This window comes from Crocodylus siamensis, chromosome 4 (genome assembly GCF_052110815.1).
Source record: "Crocodylus siamensis isolate JL-2025a chromosome 4, ASM5211081v1, whole genome shotgun sequence".
In the NCBI taxonomy this organism is placed as follows: Eukaryota; Metazoa; Chordata; order Crocodylia; family Crocodylidae; genus Crocodylus; species Crocodylus siamensis.
Window position 1 is genome coordinate 92,315,734 of NC_143398.1, and position 22,016 is coordinate 92,337,749.

General features: G+C 47.6%; 1 protein-coding gene across 1 annotated transcript in view; it reads right to left on the minus strand.

Moving 5' to 3' along the window:
- CFAP54 (cilia and flagella associated protein 54) overlaps nt 1-20,560 on the minus strand; it is a 247,897-nt gene extending 227,337 nt beyond the window's left edge. Inside the window, exons 1-2 of the mRNA XM_090042868.1 lie at nt 20,359-20,560; nt 3,387-3,492 (exon numbers count right to left, since the gene is read on the minus strand). Coding sequence (XP_089898994.1) covers nt 3,387-3,492; nt 20,359-20,525 — 273 coding nt within the window. The 5' untranslated portion in view covers nt 20,526-20,560. The remainder of the gene's footprint in view (nt 1-3,386; nt 3,493-20,358) is intronic.
- Between the last annotated feature and the right edge of the window lie 1,456 nt (nt 20,561-22,016).

Consider the following 22,016-nt stretch of genomic DNA (forward strand, 5'->3'; position numbering starts at 1 on the left):
CATACGTTCTTTGACATCATTGTATGCCCTAGTGCTTGATGCTGACACATGATGACAGTAGCATACCAGTTGCTTCTGAGTTTAAGACGGACAGTCAGAAGACCTTCATTAATCTCCACAAGAAGCTCAATAAGTTGACTGATGACTTGATTCTTGATGGCAAAGCTGATGCCATGTCCTGGGCTGGTTCACCTTCCAGATGTAGCTTCCACCCTCTTCTGTCACCTGACCTTCATCTGGTTGTCTTGTTTCACTCAGACCTGCAGCGTCAATGTTGTTTCTCACTAGTTCCCTGGATGGCAGTTCTTCTTTCTGGTATTCATTGTCTTGGTTATCCATCAAGGTGTGAACATTTCATGTTGCAAAAAATCACTGTCTTCGTATGATGTTTTCAACTGCAGAGAGAGTCATCTGCTGAATGCAAATATCCAGCCAGAAGTAGACAAGATATCCTGTGTTTATGGTAACTTTTCTGGCCCCTTCCCCATGTAGGGTGAGCAGAGAGGATCTTGAATAGGAGTGTTCAGTCATGGTAGTAGCTGCTGAACTGCATCCCTGTCTCAACCTGAGTGCAAGACACCCATCAGGCTACCACTGCCTGCATGCATATTCGTAGCTGGAGACTCCTGGATTCACTAGTCCTGTCTCCGTCACCACTAACCTAACACTGCAGGGCTTTTGGAGGTACCAACAGGAAAGCATGTTGTTTCCTGTGGGAGAAGTCTGCATGTGACTTCGTTTAATGTGAAGAAGCTGGTGAATGGAAACAGCAACCACATGATCTTGACAAGCTGGAGATCTGAGCCCAATGACAAAGGACAACAAAAGGAGATCTCCATCTTGATGCAGACTTCTTTCATTTTTACAGCTGTTAAGATCCTGACCATCTTTCACCTGATCTGCCATTGAGGATTCTGGGTTTAGACTGATTTGTCTAAACTAGGGGCCAGCAAAATGGCAAATCCAGCCAGCATCCAGACTCCATTTCCCAGCAGCCCCTGCCCACATCCTTGCATCTGGTTTCCATGGAGACCCCAGTAGCAGTGGCGCAATACAGTATGGGGCCAGAGTTTCCATGGGGACTGCCACAGCAGCACTGGCAAGGCATGCAGCTGGGCAGGGAGCTGCTCCAGAGCCAGGGGCTGGGATCTTGCGGTGGCAACAGAGCGGTCCAGAGCTGGGACAGATCCACAATCTACTGCCTGCATGCCCCTGCCTGAGGTATGCGGGCAACAGACGATTGCAGCTCTGCCTCAGCTCCGGACCATGCTGTCACCGCTTCAAGATCCCAGCCCCAGAGCTGCTCCCCACCCAGCTGCATGCCCCGCCAGCGCTGCTGGAGCTGGAGACTCCATGGAAACCCTGGCTCTGCGCTGTCACCACCTGTACTGGCCCTGGGTGCCGCCTCTCCTAGGGACTCCATGGAAACTGACCACAGTGACAAAGGCAGGGGCAGCTCGGAAATGGAGTCCACCACAGGCCCAATCCAGCCCATGGGCCAGACTCTCCCCACCCCTGGTCTAGACACTCCCCTCGGGTCTGCTCGCTATGGGTGACCCCGCCAAGAGTGTGAGACTCCAGGTAATCAGTGGGACACATGTGGGGACACACGTCTCTTCACCACTATAAGGTTTCAGTCTGTGGAAAGGAATCATACCACAGATATTCCCAGAACTGCATACTTATCCTCAACCATGTGTGTGCGAGTGCATGTATGTGTGTGCCCTTGTTGTAGACCTATGATAAAACACAGAAGTTCATTGAGGGTTTAGATCTGCCCACAAAAACTATCCTCTCGAGGTAGCATTTTATTGGAGGGGCCAATTAGGCAACTATGTTCTAGCTACTTTCTTCTAATGCACTTACAGCAAATATTTATTGTGAGAAAATGAACTATATACTATAGCTGATAGCTCTAGTCATGTAATATCAAGTCTCCATCCTGATATCTTTCACAACCACCCCACATCTAAAAACAATATATTGCCTTCTTTTAAGAGACCAGCTAAGACCAGCTAATTACCATATTTACTTGAATCCGAGATTAGTTTTTTTTCCTATCAATCAGCATGGGAGAGGGAAGCCTCATCTCAGATTTGAGTACCAACTCAGGGCAGGAGTCAGCTCAGCCCCAGCTTTGGTCCCCTTGCTTGAGGCTGAAGCTGAACCACTGCCTGCTCCAGGACAGAATGGCACATTTGGTGAGGGGTAGGGGAGGCATGTGACTGGGGGGAGACTACAGGGTGGTGGGGGACCCTGCAGCCTAAGCCCCCATCCATTATCCCCCAGCTGCCTGTGCTACTTACCTCTCCACCCCATCTCCCCTACTCCCCCCTGAAGCCTGCCCTTGCCACTCCTTGCTCCCCCAACCCCTACTCAGCTGCCCCGTCCTCCCTTACCTTCTGCTCTGGCTCCAGTCCCTCCAGCCCTGAGCCAGCCCAGCCAGGAGCTGCCACTGCTTCTCTGTGGCTAGGTTGGGCTGAGGCTGAGTTAGGGCCCCAGAGGAGCAGAGCTGCAGTAAGACACAGGAAAGGCACAGTTGAGCAAGGGGTTGGAGAGCAGGCAGCAGAAAGCAGGCACAGAGGACTGAAGCAGGTAGGAGTGGGGCATGAGGTGGTGGGGACAAGCACAGGGGAACATAAGGCAGCAGAGCAAAGGATGTGCTCCTCATCCCCGGCCAATGCTTTCCCTGACCCAGCAGTGGGGTGGGGAGGGGTAAATTTAAGAAGACTTTCCACTAATTGGGTTTTATACATGGAGATTTATAACAAGTTTATAATTTTCCATGTATAGAATCCAATTACAGGGAGAGGTTGTCTTAAATTCAAAGTCATTTTCAATTTGGGTAAATACAGTAGTTCCTGCCCTACTATCTCCAAACTGCCTCTGAATCTTGGGTGGAAATTAATTCTTAAAATTCCAGATAACTCCTTTGGGTGGTGAGGCTCCTAAAAGCAAGACTGGAGTAAGCGTGGAAAAAAATCGTCTTTTAGTAGGCCCCAGATCTGTATCCACCGTTACCAGGCCATTATTAGTCATCTGTATTGAAGTCTATGGGTCCCAGTCAGAGATGGCAGGCCCACCGTCCTATTTTTATGCACATATAATGAAAAAGATGTTGAAGTCCTGAGCAAAATGAGATACCATGTGGAAGCCACAAACAGATGGGGGGGAACACAATGCAAAAGTGAGACTGTGTGTATTACCATAAGTGTGATAAGCAACAGACACAATACACCAGCTGTCACTAGAGTTATTCTTGTTAATTTATCTCACATTCAAAACAGTTTCCAGTAAACTATAATTTAAAAAAAGCTAAAACTGCACAGAAACACACAATGAAACAAATTAGGTATAGAACCTTTTTTAATTTTATATGGACTTACCTTGATCTGAATAAGCAAATCACCAATTTTAAGAAGTTTTTCATTGTAATACCAATCTGGCAGTTGAGGCTTGTATTTGATCCAAATATCAAACAACATATTTGCTCTAAATAGAAACAATGAGATAAAAGTTACAGATTAAACTGACATCAGATTGTCATACCAAGTAAACAAATAATAAAAACTTTATATTGTGTTTGTCATTAAAGATCTCTTTCTTCCAAATGCATACAGAGCACAACAATTTCAAAATAGGTAATTATTAGTAGTGACTTGAACAAGAAACTCAGCCAAGGCATTTCAGGGTTTCAATCTTCTACACTTTTATTATGATAGATTTACATTAGGATAAGTTACCATGTAAGTAATTGACATGTTCCAAGATGAATTATTTTGAAAATGTTCAAACAAGATCATAAGAGGTGCAAAATTCATCCCACTTTCTAACTAGTATAAAAAAATACTGAAAACGATTGGAATATAATCAGGCTGAAGAAACTCTTTGCTATTTTAAATAAACTCAATTGATTAATGGTGAGAGAAATGATTTGACTAGAACCAAGGAATGCAAAGGCCAGAACAGAAAAATGACACGCAGTAGTAAACTAAAAAGTTTACTAATATCTAATAAGATATCAACAGATAATATTCATACTAAAGTAGGAGCGGGCCAAACATGGCCCATGAGCCAGATCCAGCCCACCAAGGGATTGTCTGGCCCACAGAAAGTCCCTTGGCCCGTGGCAGGTCCCTCGGTCCTGCCCAACCTAGACACAGAGGGCATCCCAGGCTCTGATGTATGCCACCAATCATAGCATTGCCTCAGGCCCTGGCCCCACACTGTCACTGTTTCACAACCTCACCCCATAATCCCAGCTTCACCCATCCATTCCACTCCCAAACACTGCTTCTCACCTGCCGTGGCAACGTCCCGCATACAGAGTTTTGGTGAGCTGTTGCATCGGGAGTGGTGCTGTCCTGGCCCATGACAGCTAAGCAAAACTCCCCAAGTGCCCTGTGGGCCCAAGTAATTTCCCACCCCTGTACTACACCATGTACCAGAGGAAGAAACAGAAAAAATAACTGCTAATCCTCTAACATTAAATGAAATATATGCAGGGGTTTTCAACCTTTTTTAACAAGTGTACTCCTTCACTCTGAAAGCTCCAGCTCAGGTACCCCTTTATATTTTTTCAGTTTTTAAGGGGTGGCACAAGCGACTCATCCTGGAGGTGCAGGGAGGGGGGTCGCAGCTCCCACTGGTGCATGCACCCCCAAAGGGCATGAACCCCAAGATCTGCACACGGGGTAAGGGCGGGCTGGCCCAGTGGTGGGGGAGGAAGTGGGGTTGGGGCAGGAACAGAGGACATCCAACCAGGGTGGGGCACAGGACTGAGCTGTGGCTGGGCCAGGCTACACTGGGGGCAGGCAGCAGTGGTGCTGGGACAGGGCTAGTGGGAGGGCTACAGCAAATTTTGGGGTGGTTAGAGCCCATCCCATACCTCGCTCCCAGCACTGCTGTCACCCGTCCAGAGCACAGCCCAGCCCAGCCCCTCCTGGGAAGAGCATGGCACAGCCCCGGCCCCAGCCCGCATTGACATCCTGCCCTGCCCCATGCAGATCCAGGGGCACACGTCTCCCATACCCTCTCAGAGTACATGTGGCTCAGTCCAACCACCCACCCCAGCTGGGCAGCCCCTGCCCCTGCCCCAGCCCCAGCCCCACTCCCTCCCCCACCACTGGGGCCTTAATCTGCCACACACCCCTCAGCCCCTTCCTTCATAACACACTTATAGCTGGACCCAGCTGCTCTCCTGGCTGCCTGCATGCTGTGCTGCAGCTGTGCCCATGTACACATCATTTGTCAGCCACATTAGGTCTGCGTACCACAAAGACCTTTTTAAGTAGCCCTAGGGGTATGTGCACTCCCGGCTGACAAACACTAAAATATAGTATCATGAAATATACAAGACAATATCATAACATATACAATAAACTTACGTGGAGCAGTGTAGGAATGTATCTGAGCTTCCAGGCCAAAAGTGGAAGCAGAAATTTTCTCTTGCTGCTACACTCCTGATTGCAAATGCATAGCTCCCAGCAGCAGCCATTTTTTTTGCTCCCCCCCTCCTAAGTCAATGCCTGGGGTGGTTGCCCTGTCACACTCTCTCCTCCCAGTTATGCAACCAAATACATTAGTTGTAATATACAAGGTATGGGAGAGGAGAAAACTAAGGAATTATCTAACTGAAGAAGTATTTTATCAATATCAGGCAAAATGTGCTTTCTTACATTTCTGACACATTACAGGATATGGTCATATACTACCCTGTCATCAATGAAAACTTCGTACAACAAACTCCCATTTCTGAGGCTATGTCTACACTTGCAATGCTTGGCACCCTCAAGCATGCTGCATGGTTCTGTGTAGCGCTGTCCCTCCTAAATCAGAGGCAGTGTAGCCACACGGTGGATGAGCTAATTATCCTGGGAGCAAGCTAATCGGTCCTGACACTGGCCATGTTAACAGAGCCCCTTAAAAACCATGGAAATGTGGTAGCACCACTCTCCTGCTGACAAAATTCTGGACCTATGGGAAGTCCCAGGTGCCAGACAGCACAGCCTGGTGCGTTAGATCAGGTGCACAAGGCAGCACAGAGCTAATCCCAGCATGCAGGGCTGGGTGGCAGTAGCATGGGGCCCCAAGGCCCAAACCCTCCACTTGGGACCCAATCCTAGCATACAGGGCTGATAGGGAGCAACGTGGAGCTCTAGGGCCCAATTCCAGTGCCTGGGAGCCAGCTAAGGCTACATGGGGCCGATCTGGGAAGGCAGGGCCAGGCAGAGGCAGAGCAGGGCCTGATCCAGCCCACAGACCAGACCTGCACCACTCATCTGTCTTAAGTGATCCAAGTGTTTCTTACAAACTACGACTGATCCTCAAAAGCATCCTGCCTGATAAATGGAGTGAACAAACTATATCATACCAATACTCTCACCTCTATAAGTAGCTGCTATTTGAATAAATGGCCCCTTGCCTGTAAAATCTAAAACAGATATGACTTAGTTGCCTTTGACTTTTCTTTTTAAAAGACACAGTCAAATAGGGTTAAAATAGTTAATAATAGCTTATGGAGCTAGTACTAATAGGGACAGGCACTTTTCTCCATTGTAGAATAGTCTTGCAAAAGTATGAAGGCATCTCTTTTTGACAGTATTCTCTAAAACAACATCTTCAAAACAGCTTTGATGATGTGCCCCTGGAGAAGCAATGATGATCTAACTATTTGTAAGTAGTAAGTTAAAAGTGAGGAAAAGAGGAGGCGGCAAAGGAAGAGAAGAATGAAAAGGAGAATCTATTCTTTGAAAGTAGCCTGGCAAAATGACTGCTGGATTGTATGGTTCCTAAGGCAAAACAAACAGAACTATCCAAGGTCCAAAGACCTCTTAAAGCTAGCAGTAGTGGGTCAGAGTGTGAAAAAGTGTCCCCAACTGGTCTCTTGGCATTCAGGATCTTTAAACCAAGCCTACATCTTCCAGGTAGCCCCTGGTTTTAGCAGTAAAATGCCTGACAAAAAAAGATCTGTCAAATTTTTAAATTAATAAAAAAATAAAAAATAATTTTCACAGTTAGAAAAATTCTAAGAGCAAAGTGTAAAGCTATAAGTGACCAATTACAAGGGGAAATGGATGTCCAAGTGACAGACCTACCAGAACAATCTCTCCCTATCAGAAACATCACCAGATTCATAATCCTTCTCTAAAAATTAGAGGCACACTGATGGAAATTTTGGGGGCCAATACCAACGGCCAATTTTTAAGGAGCCATATTGGCCAATACCAATCTGATTGCCAATATGTAGCCCAGCAACTTGGACAGCAATACCCAGCTGGTAAGTCTGTTGTGGCGGAAGGGGTGGGGGGAGGGAACATGGGGGGGTAGATCAAGGCCCCCATGGTAAGGGATGGGGTGGAGCTGGGGCAGGCACTGCACAGACAGGGCACAGGACAGAGCTGCAAGCAGCTCATCGGTGCGGGAGGGGAGCAACTCCCACCACTGCACGCACCTGGGGAGGGCATGGCGATGTGTGCCTCTGGGGCTGGGTGCAGCACCAGGCTCTTCTCAACAGGGGAGGGGTGGGCTGGGGCTGTAAATGGGACAGGCAGCAGAGGCGCTGGGGGCAGGGGGCTGTAGGCCTGGGTCCCTGGCCCTGCAGCCCTGGCAACTGGGAGCCCCCTCTGGCAGGACTGGGGGGGCAGGAGACTCTGGGTAGGGCGTGACGGGCATCAGCAGGGCCAGGGGGCTGTGGGAGGAGTAAGAAGCCTTTCATTTTAAAATCATAGATTTTGGAGTTTTTAAATCAGTGAACTAGCCCATTGCCCATCAAGAATGATGGGGGTGGTGGGGGGAGGGAAGGGGACGGGGCTGGAATGGAGTGTCGCCACCTAACGCTTCATGCTGTCACTGTTCTGCCCCCTGTCTAGTCCCACACCCTCTGTCCAGTCCTCAGCCCAGCTTCAGAATCAGGGCAGTGCTACCCCATGCTTGGAGCACTCTGATTGACTGTTTCTGTCAGCCAATCAGAGTGAAAAAAAGTGTTACAGACAGACAGACTTAGGCTTTTATAATATTAGAATTTGCCATTTTTTGCCAGGGAAAAAATCAGGATCCCTGATGATCACTTTGTCCAAGGAACTGATGTCAAATGAATAAAAATTTGGGTGGACATTCTAAAGGTTTTAGCTTCAAAGGGAAACCAAAAGATCTTATGATAAGAAGCAATAGTAAAGGCCTCACAAAAACGAGTGTGGAAGGAATGCCAGCAGGAGAATAGCCTTGTTAATTTTGTCATCTTGGAGAAGAATTTTGTACAACTCCCCTGAACTTTCTTACCGTTACAAAAGTTGTTGTAGAGTATGTTAGAAATATTATTAAAAATGCATTATCAATAGCTGTTAGCTCCCATCAATAGTTGTCCTTTGAATAAGTACGGCTGCCAGCCTTCCTTGTCTCCCTAATGAGAGAGGGAAGGGGGGGGGTTGGGAACTGAAGGAAAACTCTAAGAGCTCTCTTTGTTCTGCAAATTTACTATCTCTTTGTTACAGTAAAGCATATACTCCTTAGCGTTCTCATGTAGATAAGAGTAAATTGCAATTTTTAATGGTCCTGTCCTTGGGGCAGAGAAGGTTTGAACTTTTGGTAACCTAAAATACTTTCTGAGCAGGCGCAATCAGCTAATACATATTAAGCCTATCCGCCCCGCATACTTAAGTAGTTAATTATAATACACATGGGATGCATGATCTGACGTATTCTCATGCATGTTTGTATGAACCGGAAATGAGTTGTAAGAGTTCCTGCTTCTGTACACGTGCCAGAAGAGAGGGGATAAAAGCCTGCTAATGATGGTACTCAGGGGCAGAGGGTTTTGATCTTTTGTCTTCTCCCTCTGACCCTATTTGCAAATATATACCTTTTGTCTCACCAACAATGTGTGCCTAAGAATTTGTTATTCAATGAGCCTCCAAAGAAAACGAACCGAGAGAGAGTTTTTTTTACTTCAGCCTGGCGCCCAACGTGGGGCATTCTTTGGATAACTCCGGAGTTCGTCGGCACATCGTCTCTGCCCCCCTGGGGGGTTTGCGCGCCGAGCCTTTCTTTTTGGCTCGCCCTGAGGGGGGGCTTGAGGTGTGAGCCGGAACATCCGGAACACGAAGAGCTCCTATGCAAATTTTGTTTTTTTTTGGAGTCTCCAGGTACACATTTTTGGCTTTGGATCGAGATCTCTGGGGTATCTGAGTGAGTATACGAACTCCCTTTGCCCAATTTGGTTCTGGGTCCGGAGCAGGAGGTGTGCATGTTCTCATGGTAAATCATCTGCTGTAAGGGACTTTTTGGTATTTGGTGTGCCTTGGGTGCACTTTTGTGGGCAAAATGGGTACGGTTAGCTCCCGTGTAGAAAACACGGATACCCCTCTAAGGTGCTTATTACGTCATTTTAATAAATTTGCAAGGCCGGCCGATTACGGAATAAAAATGAAAAAAGATGATTTAATTAAGTTCTGTCAACTCGAGTGGCCAACATTTGGGGTCCACTGGACCCCGAAAGGATCCTTTGTGCTAAAAGAAGTGATAGCTATCCATGAAATTGTTATGCAAAATGGGTATTGGAATCAGTTTCCTTATATTGATTGTTGGTTGTGGGTGGTTCAAAATCAGCCACCTTGGATTAAGAATTACTTAGTAAAGTCTCATGTGATGCTTGTTAAGAAAAAGACTCGGGGGGGGGCGCCTGTACTTCCTGAGTCTAATGAGGGGGGGGATTCTGAATTGGCTGAGTACCGGACCCGTGCTCCGGTTGCCCTGTCGGGTAGCGAAGATGAGTCAGACGCCTCCTCGGCATCCAGTCCTTCTGCACCACCGCCCCCTCCCTTAGAGAGACCACCACCGACGTACCAAGGCATACCTAATGAGTTAGAGCGTGAGTCTCAGCCAAGTGCCTCATCTGAATCAGGAAATAAGGGTTATTATTTGCGCAAGCCTGTAGAGTCACAGCCGGTGCTGAACTGTCCGATGCGAGAGGTTATTGGGGAAGGAGGCACTGCAACTTTTGTCTACACCCCATTTAGCACTTCAGATTTATTTAACTGGAAGAATCAGAGCCCCTCTTTTCGTGAAGACCCTGAAAAGATGAGGGATTTGTTTCGATCCATTGGGCAGACTCATCGACCCACTTGGGCTGATGTCCAGATGATGCTCCAGACCCTCCTAACCCCGGAGGAGAGGAGATTAGTGTTGGGGACAGCAGAGCGTATTGCGACAGCCAGAGTTGAGTTAGAGGGTGCTGCTGGTCGTACTCTGCGTGATACCTTCCCTGTAGAAGAGCCGAGATGGGATAATCACACTGCCGAAGGCAGAGAGCTGAGTGCACGGTATCTGGGAATTATAGTGGAAGCAATGGGAAAGGCAGTGCCTCGGGTTACCAATTTGTCTAAGTTGTATGAAGTGAGACAGGGAAAAGAGGAGGATCCCTCAGCTTTCCTTGGGAGGCTGTATGAGGCATTTCGCAGGTTTTCGGATCTGGATCCAGAAGCCCCAGATAACCAGCGCATGGTAAATCTTATGTTTATTGGTCAATCTGCTGCTGATATCCGTAAGAAGTTACAGAAAACTGAGGGAGGTGCTGGGAAACCGATTTCAGAGCTGGTGGAAATTGCATATAAGGTGTATGGGAATCGTGAGCAAGTGCAGGAGCGCAAGGAGGATAAAAAGGCTCAGCGACAGATGGCAGCACTAGCAGCTGCTATAACTGGAGGGAACTCTGAAAAGGCTGGGATGCAGAAGGGGAAAGGAGAAAGAGTGGGAGCAGACGTTTGTGCTTATTGCAAAGAGAAAGGACACTGGAAAAGGGAATGCCCGAAGTTGAAGGAGAAGAGAGAGAGGGAACCGAGAGGTCACCTCATGCGGGCAGAAGACAAGGGTGAGGATTCAGAATGAAGGGGACAGGGATCTAAGACCACTACCCTTCGGGTTGGAGCCCGAGAAGATCCCATGGTAACCATTAGGGTTGGTGGCAAAAACTTTGAAGCCTTGGTGGATACTGGGGCTACATTTTCAATGATTCCAGAAAACCCCCCCTGTGCAGGAACTAGTGAACAGCATGTACTTGTAGAAGGGATTGAGGGAGTGCAAACCCGACTCCCTGTTTGTAAACCACTCCTCACCAAAGTGGGAGATCATTTGCTTGAGCACTCCTTTGTGTATTCTCCAAGTTGCCCGGTTGCACTCCTTGGGCGGGACTTACTCACAAAATTGCAAGCTGAGATCTTTTTCAGAGACGATCAGATGGTGGTCCAGCTACCTGTCAAGCAGAGCTCGAACTATCAGATGGCTCTCCTGGAGGACCGATGCCCTGCAGTAAGTCCAGAACATCACATGACTGGAGTAGACCCCTCAGTATGGGCTGATGGAACCCCTGCGCGAGCTAAGTTCGTCTCCCCGGTAAGGATCGTACTCAAGGATGGGGAGGGGCCCGTTCGGGTAAAGCAGTACCCACTCAGCCGAGCGGCCAGAGCTGGACTCAAGCCGTTAATAGAGAAATACAAGAGGTACGGATGGCTAGTGGAAGGGTCTTCACCCTATAACACCCCCATCCTTGGAGTGCCGAAGGCAGATGGGGTCTCATACAGACTGGTCCAAGACTTACGGGCAGTAAATAAGAAGGTCCTTTCAGACCATCCTGTAGTCCCGAACCCTCACACGATTTTGACACAAGTACCGGGGGAAGCTGAAATATTTTCAGTGCTAGATTTGAAAGATGCTTTCTTCTCTATTCCCCTTCACCAAGACAGTCAAAAATTGTTTGCTTTTGAATGGGAGGATCCAGACACCTTCCATAAAGCCCAACTCATGTGGACAGTTCTCCCACAAGGATTCGTAGCAGCCCCTCATATTTTCGGACTTGCCCTTCAGAAGGACTTGGAGGAGTGGAAGGGATCACACCCCGCAGTGACTCTCCTCCAGTATGTGGATGACCTGCTAGTTGCAAGCCCAAACTTGCAGCTCTGTGAGGAAGCCACCAGGTCACTCCTAAACACTCTGGGAAAAAAAGGATATAAAGTTTCTAGAGAGAAAGCCCAGATATGTCAGCCTGAAGTCACATTTTTGGGATATAAGCTCTCAAAAGGAGTCAGAGCCCTAAGTGCAGATCGCATACAGGCAATCCAAGGTCTAACCCCACCTAAGTCACCCAAGGAGCTGCGGGCATTCCTAGGGCTAACTGGGTTCTGTCGACTATGGATACCAGATTATGGTGGGAAGGCTAGACCACTATATGACTCACTAACTAAGGAGAGTCTCACTAAATGGAAATGGAATAAAGAAATGCAGCATGCCTTTGATCTGCTTAAAGCAGCATTAACCCAGCCCCCTGCCCTGGCCATCCCAAATAGTAAAAAGCCATATCGACTGTATGTTCATGAGAATCGAGGGGTTGCATCAGGGGTGCTGACACAGCCATCGGGCCCGACCTGGAGACCCGTGGGATATTACTCAAAGGTTCTAAATCCAGTGGCACTCGGGTGGCCAGCCTGTCTTCGGGCTGTGGCAGCCACAGCAGTGGTTGTTGAAGAAGCCCAGAAGATAGTCATGGGTGCGGATATGGAAATACTCACTCCTCATGGAGTTCCCCAGATCCTAGGGACTGAGGGAGGGAAATTTCTTAACCCCTCCAGACAATCACGGTATGAGATATTTTTGCTCTCTAATCCAGGACTTACTTTCAAACATACTACAGCCTTAAACCCTGCAACCTTGCTGCCGGAGCCAGGAAAACCGATGCATGACTGCCTTGAGGTCCTAAATCAAACCACACAGGTGCGACCTGATCTTGCTGAGGACCCAATTGAGGACCCAGATGTTGAATACTTCGTAGACGGCTCCAGCTCTGTCATCGATGGAAAAAGACGAACAGGATGTGCAGTGGTAACCTTGGATAAGGTAGTATGGAGGGAGTCATTGCCAAGCTCATGGTCGGCACAGGCCGCAAAACTCACTGCGCTCACCCGAGCATTACAGCTGGGGACAGACCAGCGGGTTAATATATACACTGACTCTCGCTATGCTTTTTCTACAGTCCATGCACACGGACTATTGTGGAAAGAAAGGGGTTTTATTACGGCCTCTGGGAATAAAATTGCTAATGGCCCCCAGATTATCAAGCTACTAGAGGCACTCCACCAGCCTAAAGAGGTAGCAGTCATTCATGTGCGGGCCCATGGGAAGGCTGCTGAGGAAAAGCATAAGCTTGAAAATGCAAAGGCTGATTCAGCAGCAAAGGAAGCTGCATTTATTGGGGGAGAAGCGGAGGAGGTATCCAAGCAGGCCATGTCCCATGCCATATGGCCAGACATCCAAGATTTAGTCCCACAGTATTCCCCTGAAGAAGATAAATTTGCACAAAGAGCTTGTGCAAAAAAGAACTCACAGGGGTGGTGGATGGTACCAGGAGGGAAAGTCATGATACCCAGGCCATTGCTTCGGGAGGTGCTGCAACAGCTCCATGCAAGAACCCATATGGGAGGCTTGGCCATGGGTGATCTAGTGATCCGCCAAGCAGTAGCTCCAGGGCTATATGTAGAAGCTCAGCGCATTGCTACCAAGTGCATCACATGCCAGAAAGTAAACCCCCGAAGGAAACCCCCTGTGCCAATGGGAGGTAGACCCTGGGCAGCGTACCCTGGACAGGCATGGCAGATTGATTTTGCCGAGCTCCCACGGTCCGGACATCACGGGTTTTTACTTGTCATGGTAGACCAGCTCTCTGGTTGGGTCGAGGCCTGGCCCACCAGGACTGCCACTGCGGCTACAGTAGTGAAGTATTTGTTGCAGGAGATCATTCCACGGTATTCCCTGCCTGAGTCCATTGAGTCGGACCAAGGACAACACTTCGTGGGAAAAGTGGTTCAAGGAGTCGCGCAAACTCTCAAGGTTACTTGGAAATTACACACACCATGGAGACCACAGAGTTCAGGACAAGTGGAACGTATGAATAGGACTTTAAAGACTTTGCTCACCAAAATCTGTATTGAAACACGTCTTAAGTGGCCTCAAGCATTGCCGCTCGCCCTTACTTGCATTCGAAACACTCCCCGACGGGGCCTTAAATTGACCCCATATGAAATTATGTTTGGCAAGCCGCCTCGAGTCTTACCTCCTGGAATGCGAGAGAATGTAACTTTTGAATTAGGTAATAGTGAGCTTCATATGTACGTTATTGCTTTGCAGTCTGTCTTGTTTTCTCTTCACAGGTATGCAGCCTCCTTTCAGCGCCTGCCTTTAGACGTACCGGTACATGACTTCTCCCCGGGAGACTGGGTCTTGGTGCAGCGGTGGAAAAAGGAACCTCTGACTGAGAGGTGGAGTGGCCCTTTCCAGGTACTTCTAACAACCCACACCGCTGTAAAGATTGCTGGCCATGACCGTTGGATACACCATACCCGTGTGAAACGACATCCACAAGCGTCAGAGGACAACAACTCCCAAGACGAACTCACTCCGGAAGCTGAGTCGTCTTCGGAACAAGAAGCCAGCAAGTGGAGCTGTGAACCTACTGGTGATCTCCAAGTGCGCCTGAGACGGCTTAATCAAAGTTCAGAAAATTAGTCCAGAAAGTAAAAGGGAAAATATGGTGGGAATTATAATGTGCCTTGTTGTTATCTGCATAATGAAAGAAGCAGGATTGCATAGCCTTAGCCACTGGCCTATGCCCCCGCTTTCCCAAATTACTCCCCCAGGGACAAATTTGTATGTTGATATGATGGAGAGAATTGCAAGTACTTTTAATCTTACCAACTGCTAGGCCTGTGGGGGGCTCCGAGAGGCCGGAGAACAGTGGCCTTGGAGGGCTTTTCCTTTGGCCCCAAAATGGTTAGTCAGTGACAAAGCAGATGTTAAGAGTACTGGTCAAGAATGGAATGAGAACCACAGCTGGGATCTTTCCCAAGTGGCCTTGGGAGAGTACTGTATTAGCAGTAATGGTGCAGGAAAGAGGTTAGGACATAGTCAGTGTACATGGACATTAAAATGGGCCCGAGTATGCAGCAGGTATGCTGATCAATGGAATTCTGCTGCCGTTAGGCTCCCAATCTCCACACAGATGCAAAATCTCAAAAGGCCAAGAATATTACCTTTCGATCCTGACCCTACCAGATGTCAGGCATATGAAAAGACCCGAGGCGAACGATTTACCTACATTTATAAGTGGCAATGGGCACACCTGAATGGCACAGTGGCAAGGTTTAATGCATATTGGAGTGCCTTAAATGACACAAATGAAATAACCAAGTGCGAGTATAGGGATAAAGATGGCGTATGGAAATGTCAGTTTAAACTGAGTAACTATCACACTGGCCCTTTAGGGCATAAAGGCACCAAATACTATCCCCTTCTTTTCCACAGCCATGACCCCCTAGCCTTGGGAGGGGAACACAAGGCCCTAAAAGGACATTATTGGATTTGTGGAAAGCGTGCCTATACGGTCCTACCACGAGGGTGGACGGGAACCTGCTATATTGGAGTAATTGTACCATCTTTCTTTTTGTTACCATCTGAGGGTGGAAATAAGCTGGGAGTCTCTTTGTATGATGATTGGAACAGGGCCAAGAGAAGTATTGATGTAAGTTTGACACAGGGTGGCTCCCAAAAGTGGAAGGAGGATGAGTGGCCTCCTCAGAGGATTATTGAGTATTATGGACCAGCTACATGGGCTAATGATGGGAGTTGGGGCTACCGGACACCAATATATATGCTGAATAGAATCATCCGGTTGCAGGCAGTCTTGGAAGTAATTACTAACCAGACCGCCACTGCTCTCGAGTTGCTGGCTCGACAAAGTTCTCAGATGAGGGAAGCCATATACCAAAATCGAATGGCTTTAGACTATTTACTCGCAGAGGATGGCGGAGTCTGTGGAAAGTTCAACCTTTCTAATTGTTGCCTCCAAATAGATGATAACGGGAAGGTGGTCTTAGAGATTGCCAAAGAGATTAGGAAAATAGCCCATGTACCAATACAAACGTGGGAAACCACATGGAATAAGGACTGGTGGTTTCAATTATTTGGAGGACCCTGGTGGAAAAAAGTAGGGTTTGTGCTTTTGTGTGCTCTAACTGGTTTGATTTTTATCCCTTGTCTCATTCCTTGTCTTACTAGATTGATAACCACCACAGTAGAAGGAATGCAGGTTGCAGCAGTCCCTCTAAAAGCACAGACTGTAGCAAAAGTCATGGTCCTCAGAAGAATTCCTCGTAATTATCTTGATATGCCCAAATGAAGTAAAGATCAGAAAGCATCTTGAGGGGGGAATATTGTTAGAAATATTATTAAAAATGCATTATCAATAGCTGTTAGCTCCCATCAATAGTTGTCCTTTGAATAAGTACGGCTGCCAGCCTTCCTTGTCTCCCTAATGAGAGAGGGAAGGGGGGGGGTTGGGAACTGAAGGAAAACTCTAAGAGCTCTCTTTGTTCTGCAAATTTACTATCTCTTTGTTACAGTAAAGCATATACTCCTTAGCGTTCTCATGTAGATAAGAGTAAATTGCAATTTTTAATGGTCCTGTCCTTGGGGCAGAGAAGGTTTGAACTTTTGGTAACCTAAAATACTTTCTGAGCAGGCGCAATCAGCTAATACATATTAAGCCTATCCGCCCCGCATACTTAAGTAGTTAATTATAATACACATGGGATGCATGATCTGACGTATTCTCATGCATGTTTGTATGAACCGGAAATGAGTTGTAAGAGTTCCTGCTTCTGTACACGTGCCAGAAGAGAGGGGATAAAAGCCTGCTAATGATGGTACTCAGGGGCAGAGGGTTTTGATCTTTTGTCTTCTCCCTCTGACCCTATTTGCAAATATATACCTTTTGTCTCACCAACAATGTGTGCCTAAGAATTTGTTATTCAATGAGCCTCCAAAGAAAACGAACCGAGAGAGAGTTTTTTTTACTTCAAGTAGATCAAATGCTAGAGTCTACAGCTCACCCACTCTGTGCACTGAAGCCACCATCCCAGGAAAAAATGCCTTCCCTTTAAGACACTTAAGCTCACAAGTATTAAATGCTCAAAATCAACCTTTATCAACTTTTTTAGAACCATGTTAATATCCCACAACATAGGGGTTCCTAAGAGGAGGTTCCAAAAGTGAAAAGTTTCACACACATCTAATATCAAGGGGCTGCAAACACACTGACCTATCTTTATCCAAGTAGAGATAGGTCAAAATGCTGTCCGATTAACACAGATAAAATTAGTCCTTAATCTATACTCAGATCAGTCAAGGAGATAGTCAAGTAATTTAAAATAGAACAGCCTATTTAAATAGGTAAAGGGGTTGATCTGGGCCTATGTGCATCAAACTGTAAACCTCTTCAATTTGTAATTAAGTACTTCTGATTGGTGGCTTTTGTAAGACTCGAATGACATGATACATCTACCCAGAAACTTTGTTTATGACGCTTTAATCTTTAGTTAAGCAACAGGGAATAGTTTTTATGATTGAGAATGAATGACCATCAGAATCCAGACTCCCCATTTTGACCATATACAATTGTGTGAGCTAGTATGATGCTATCAGAATTATCAAACTTAAGGTATCATTAGGAAAATATATATAAAGTCCCCTTTCCCAGTGGATGAAGATGGTATTGAAACAGATTTGGAATTGCACTGTTATTTATAAACACTGTACACTAACTTAGTTTATTAATATACTGGTTTGGTTACACAAGAAGATGTAGGAAAGAAAAGAATGGCTCAAGATAGGATACATGTCAACAAGAACATAAGTCTTGTTAAGAAAAGATGCCAGAATGGGAAGAGGCATGTGAACATATATGATCTTTATTTCTGCAGGATTAAAAACGCCCACTCTCTCAGGAGAATGAAGTGGTTGTTCAGTAGAACCATACTGAGACAGGACTTGCTGGAAATACCTCCCAGTGTTATTTTGAAGGATGGTAACCACTTAGTCAAAAATGTTGCTTTAAAATTTTCTGTCTCAAATTGGTTTTTACCTACTGCTAAAACAAGGAATATGTGGATTTTAAGAGACTATCTGATCACTGTATGCTGCTACTGGTCATAGATACATAAAGGGAAGAAACCAAGATGATCAGATTTAGTTGTACCTGCTGGGTGAGACTGTTGTAAACAGGCCTGAAGCATTTACAGAATGCCTCAGTACATCCCACATCAGTGCAGCTTGAGATCATCAAAGAGAAACTAAGATTGCCGTGGCCAGGGCTGGAGCTTCAAGCATGCAAAGATCTTCAGTGAGAGATCTGATATCTCCCAAAGCAAGGCAAGAGAAACAATAATGAAGTTCCTGAGGCAACCTGACAGCTATTTATAATACAATGCCTGAATACTCTGAATTCTATCTTTCATCTCCCTTTACGCAACCTAAAAGGGAAAAGACATTTTAGAGGAAAGCATTCTCTCCCCCTTGCCCCTCAACAATCCCCATTTTCTGAAATTTCTGAGCATCTCCAGGCCTCTGAAGACTGGTACCTTGCTAATAAGCATAGGTGTTTCAACAATTCTAGGGTAAGAGCCATAAAAACAATCATTTAATAAACTGAAAGATAGGAAGGTCTACAAAAAAAAGAAGTTAAAAAAAAAAGAGAGACAAAGAAAATAAACACTGGATTGCAGATCCCGAGTACACCGGTTAGATAGGTATTGCTTGCAGGGAATTTTTAGCTGTACTCAGCGAACAAGAGTAGACTGAAAGGGTCAGAGGGCAGCAGTTAGAATTAGATAACTGATTTACCAGTGCTGACCTTTTAAAGAAAAATGCTGAGTTTGAGAAGTTCCGTTTCTTTTATATTAGGCACGTGGGAACTGGAAGTGTGAACACCATCCAGGTGATTACTTTAGATCACCGGTTTTCAGATTTTTTCATCTGCAGACCCCTACAAAATTTCACATGGAGGTGCAGACCCCCTTAAAAATTTTGAATGGAGTTGCAGAACCCTTTGCACTGTAAGCATGGGTATTCATATGCTTTTGTTTGGTCATAGTCATCTTTCGCAGACCCTTAGACATAATCTGCAGACCACAGGTTGAAAACTGCTGCTTTAGAGCAGTGTTTCTCAACCTGTGGGTCAGGACCCAAAAGTGGCTCACAAGAATATATGAAAGGGTTGCAAACAAACTTTAAAAATGGATTGATAAACTTTAAAAATGGATTCTCCTTTAACAGAGAAAAGCATGAAAAACCGTGGCTTTTCCCTTGCAAGCTGTCAGAGTTCCAGCCTGCAAGGGGCTGCTTGGAGCTCCCCATGCTCTCCCACCCCATATACCTACCCCATGCCCCACACACTGGCAGTCTGGGGGCAGAGAGTCAGGACTGACCATCAATGTTTACAAATAGGTTCTGGTACAAAAAAAAATTGAGAACCACTGCTTTAGAAAACTAGCTGTTCCTCCTGAAGGACACAGCCAGGGCAGGGTAGCAGCTGATGGGGCTCCCAGCACCAGGACACACCAGGCTTCCCTGCAGCGGAGAGCTCTGGCAGCTGTGGGTACACTTGGATGCCCTGAATCCTTTCAAGGGTACCACACAACATTAGTACTGTTAGGTGTGTAAACAGGATTCACATGAAAAACCCAGATATTTCAAAAAGTTCAAACCTCTGACCTGTTGCGGACTTTCTGAGCTCTTTGCAACAGAAGAACTGCTGCGTTATTTTTACAGAGTCAAAAAACCAAAGGAAAGCAAGGAGCTGGCATGGCCCCAGAGCAGCCTTAGAGTCTAAAAAGCTTGGAAACCAGTGGCGCAGACACACGTGGGACCTGCGCGTATTCACTGCAGCACGTCCCACACTTGTCACCCACCAGCGCCCAGGCTGAGAGAACTGATTTCTGGAAGAAAACTCAAGGCAGTTAACATGAACGAGCGGCTGCCTCACCCACTACTCTCCAGATGCATCATCATGTAGCCATGCCGCTACACCCATTGGTGGTGTGTAAGAGGTGCACGCGGGTGCACATGCACCCCCTGAGACTGACAGTGCACCCCCCGCAAAAAGCACGCCACCACGCCAACCCCACTGCGGGAGATCCTCACTCGCTGCCCTCATGGCCCCACTGCCAACACCGCCGCCACCTGCAGGAGCTTGCCGTGTCCCCCACAGCCTCCCAGGGCACACGGTGATCACGCTTACGCCAATCCCCAGAGCTCACAGCGAGTCCAGGATAACAGCTGGCGAGCATGAACCTGGCCAGGACAAAACCCAAACCCTGAGCCAAAGAATCCACCGGCCATAGCTACGGGCTGGAAACCAGCAGAAAACCGCTCAGAGCAGGGCGGGCCACTGTCTCCTCGGGTCCTGATGCAAGGCAGGGAGGGGAGCCAGTGGCGTGGCAGGCAGGGCGGGGGCGAGACGCGTGCCCGCCCGGGGCCTACCCGCGCCGGTGCCGCCCGGGCTCCTCCGCGCCCCACCGCCGCAGCAAGCCCAGGGCGTCCCGCAGCTCGATCTCCAGCGCCTCGGCCAGGGGCTCGCCCGCGCCCCGCGCCCCCAAGGCGGCGGCGGGGGGCGGCAGCCGGGCGGGGGCCGCCTCCGCCTCCGCCATGCTGCCCGCGCGGCTCGTACACACAGCGGCTGCCTGGCAACCGCGACCGGGCCCGCCCCACCTGGGAGCTACGGCATGCGCGCGCCTCAGCGACCCCCTCCCCCCTGCTTCTTTTATCCCCAGGGGTGCCCCTCGGCTCTTGCTCCGCCCAAGCTCCACTCCAGAGCCAGTTTCCAGCGCAGCAGCGACGAGGGGGTGCTGGCCGGCCAGGCTCAATGTCACGCGTCAGCGCTTCTCCCTCCCCACGGGGCGTTTGGGCCTCTCCTCTGCCTGTGTTGTGCCGTGGGGCTCCCGCGGCCAGGCCTCTACGTGAGGTCGTTTTTCACTTTTCCAAGGAGGCAAAACCGCCTCTCGCTTCCATCTCAAAAGGAATCGTCCCTGGCAGCGTGGCCAGCCCTCTGGGACTGCCCTGGCCTCTCCAGGATTAGGGATGCATCTCCCAGGACACTGTGGGGAGTCGCCCCGAGAGAAACGAGAGGGCGTTCGTTAAAATAAGTACACAAGGTTCTTCGGGTGATTGGTTTTATTAGACCAAGCTAAATAGTTGGAAAAGCAAATTTTAGTAAGCTTTTGTGTTTAAAAACCCATCATCGGGCTGAGGAGGCCTCTGTAGTTAGCACATGAGCTTCCTAGGAGGAGTGAAATAAGTATTAAATGTTAACTCTTGATTTATACAGTTGTCCATTGGGTTTTTAAAATGTAAATGTGCACGTGCCTTCTTGATTGTAAAGGCATGAAAGTCATTACATCACATGGTGAAACCTCCCAGAATAGATTCAGAGCTGGCAACCCTAGTCCTTGGCCTATTAGGAAAGGTTCTAGTTTATTTTTTAAATGGAAGGGGGGGAGGGGGAATAACATGGGCAGCCATGTTATTTTATATGTGACACTACATCTCAACATCTGCATATACTTCCTCCCCCCCACCACATTTGAAAACTCTAGATCTGCCCATGCCCAGAGAGGGGGCTGGAACCATCCAGCATCTGGATGTTTAATGGTCTAAATCTAAATCCTCTTCCAACATCTAAATCAGCAATTCTCAACCCGTGGGTCACAACCCAGAAGTGGGTCACAAGACTAGACCCACTTTTATGTACAAGATATAAAAGGTTGCAAACAAACTAGATTCTCCTTTAAAGGAAAAAGGCATGGGAAACCGTGGCATTGCCCTTGCAGGCTGGCAGAGTTCCAGCCTGCAACAGGCTGCTTGGGCCCCCTATGCCCCATATATACCACCCCCTGCCTCACACACTGGGAGGCTGGGGCCTGGGGGTGGGAGCAGCAAGTCAGGAGTGAGAAACACTGAGTTGGGACTGGTCAGCGATGTTTACAAGTGGGTCCAGGTACAAAAAGATTGAGAACCATTGATCTAAATGCTGTAGAAAGGTTGTTGTTCTGAAATAACATTTTTGTTTTGAAGGTTTTCTTCTGTGTTATACAGAGTGATAGAGGCTAGGCTAAAGACAGACTGAAAGCTAAGGAAGTGGG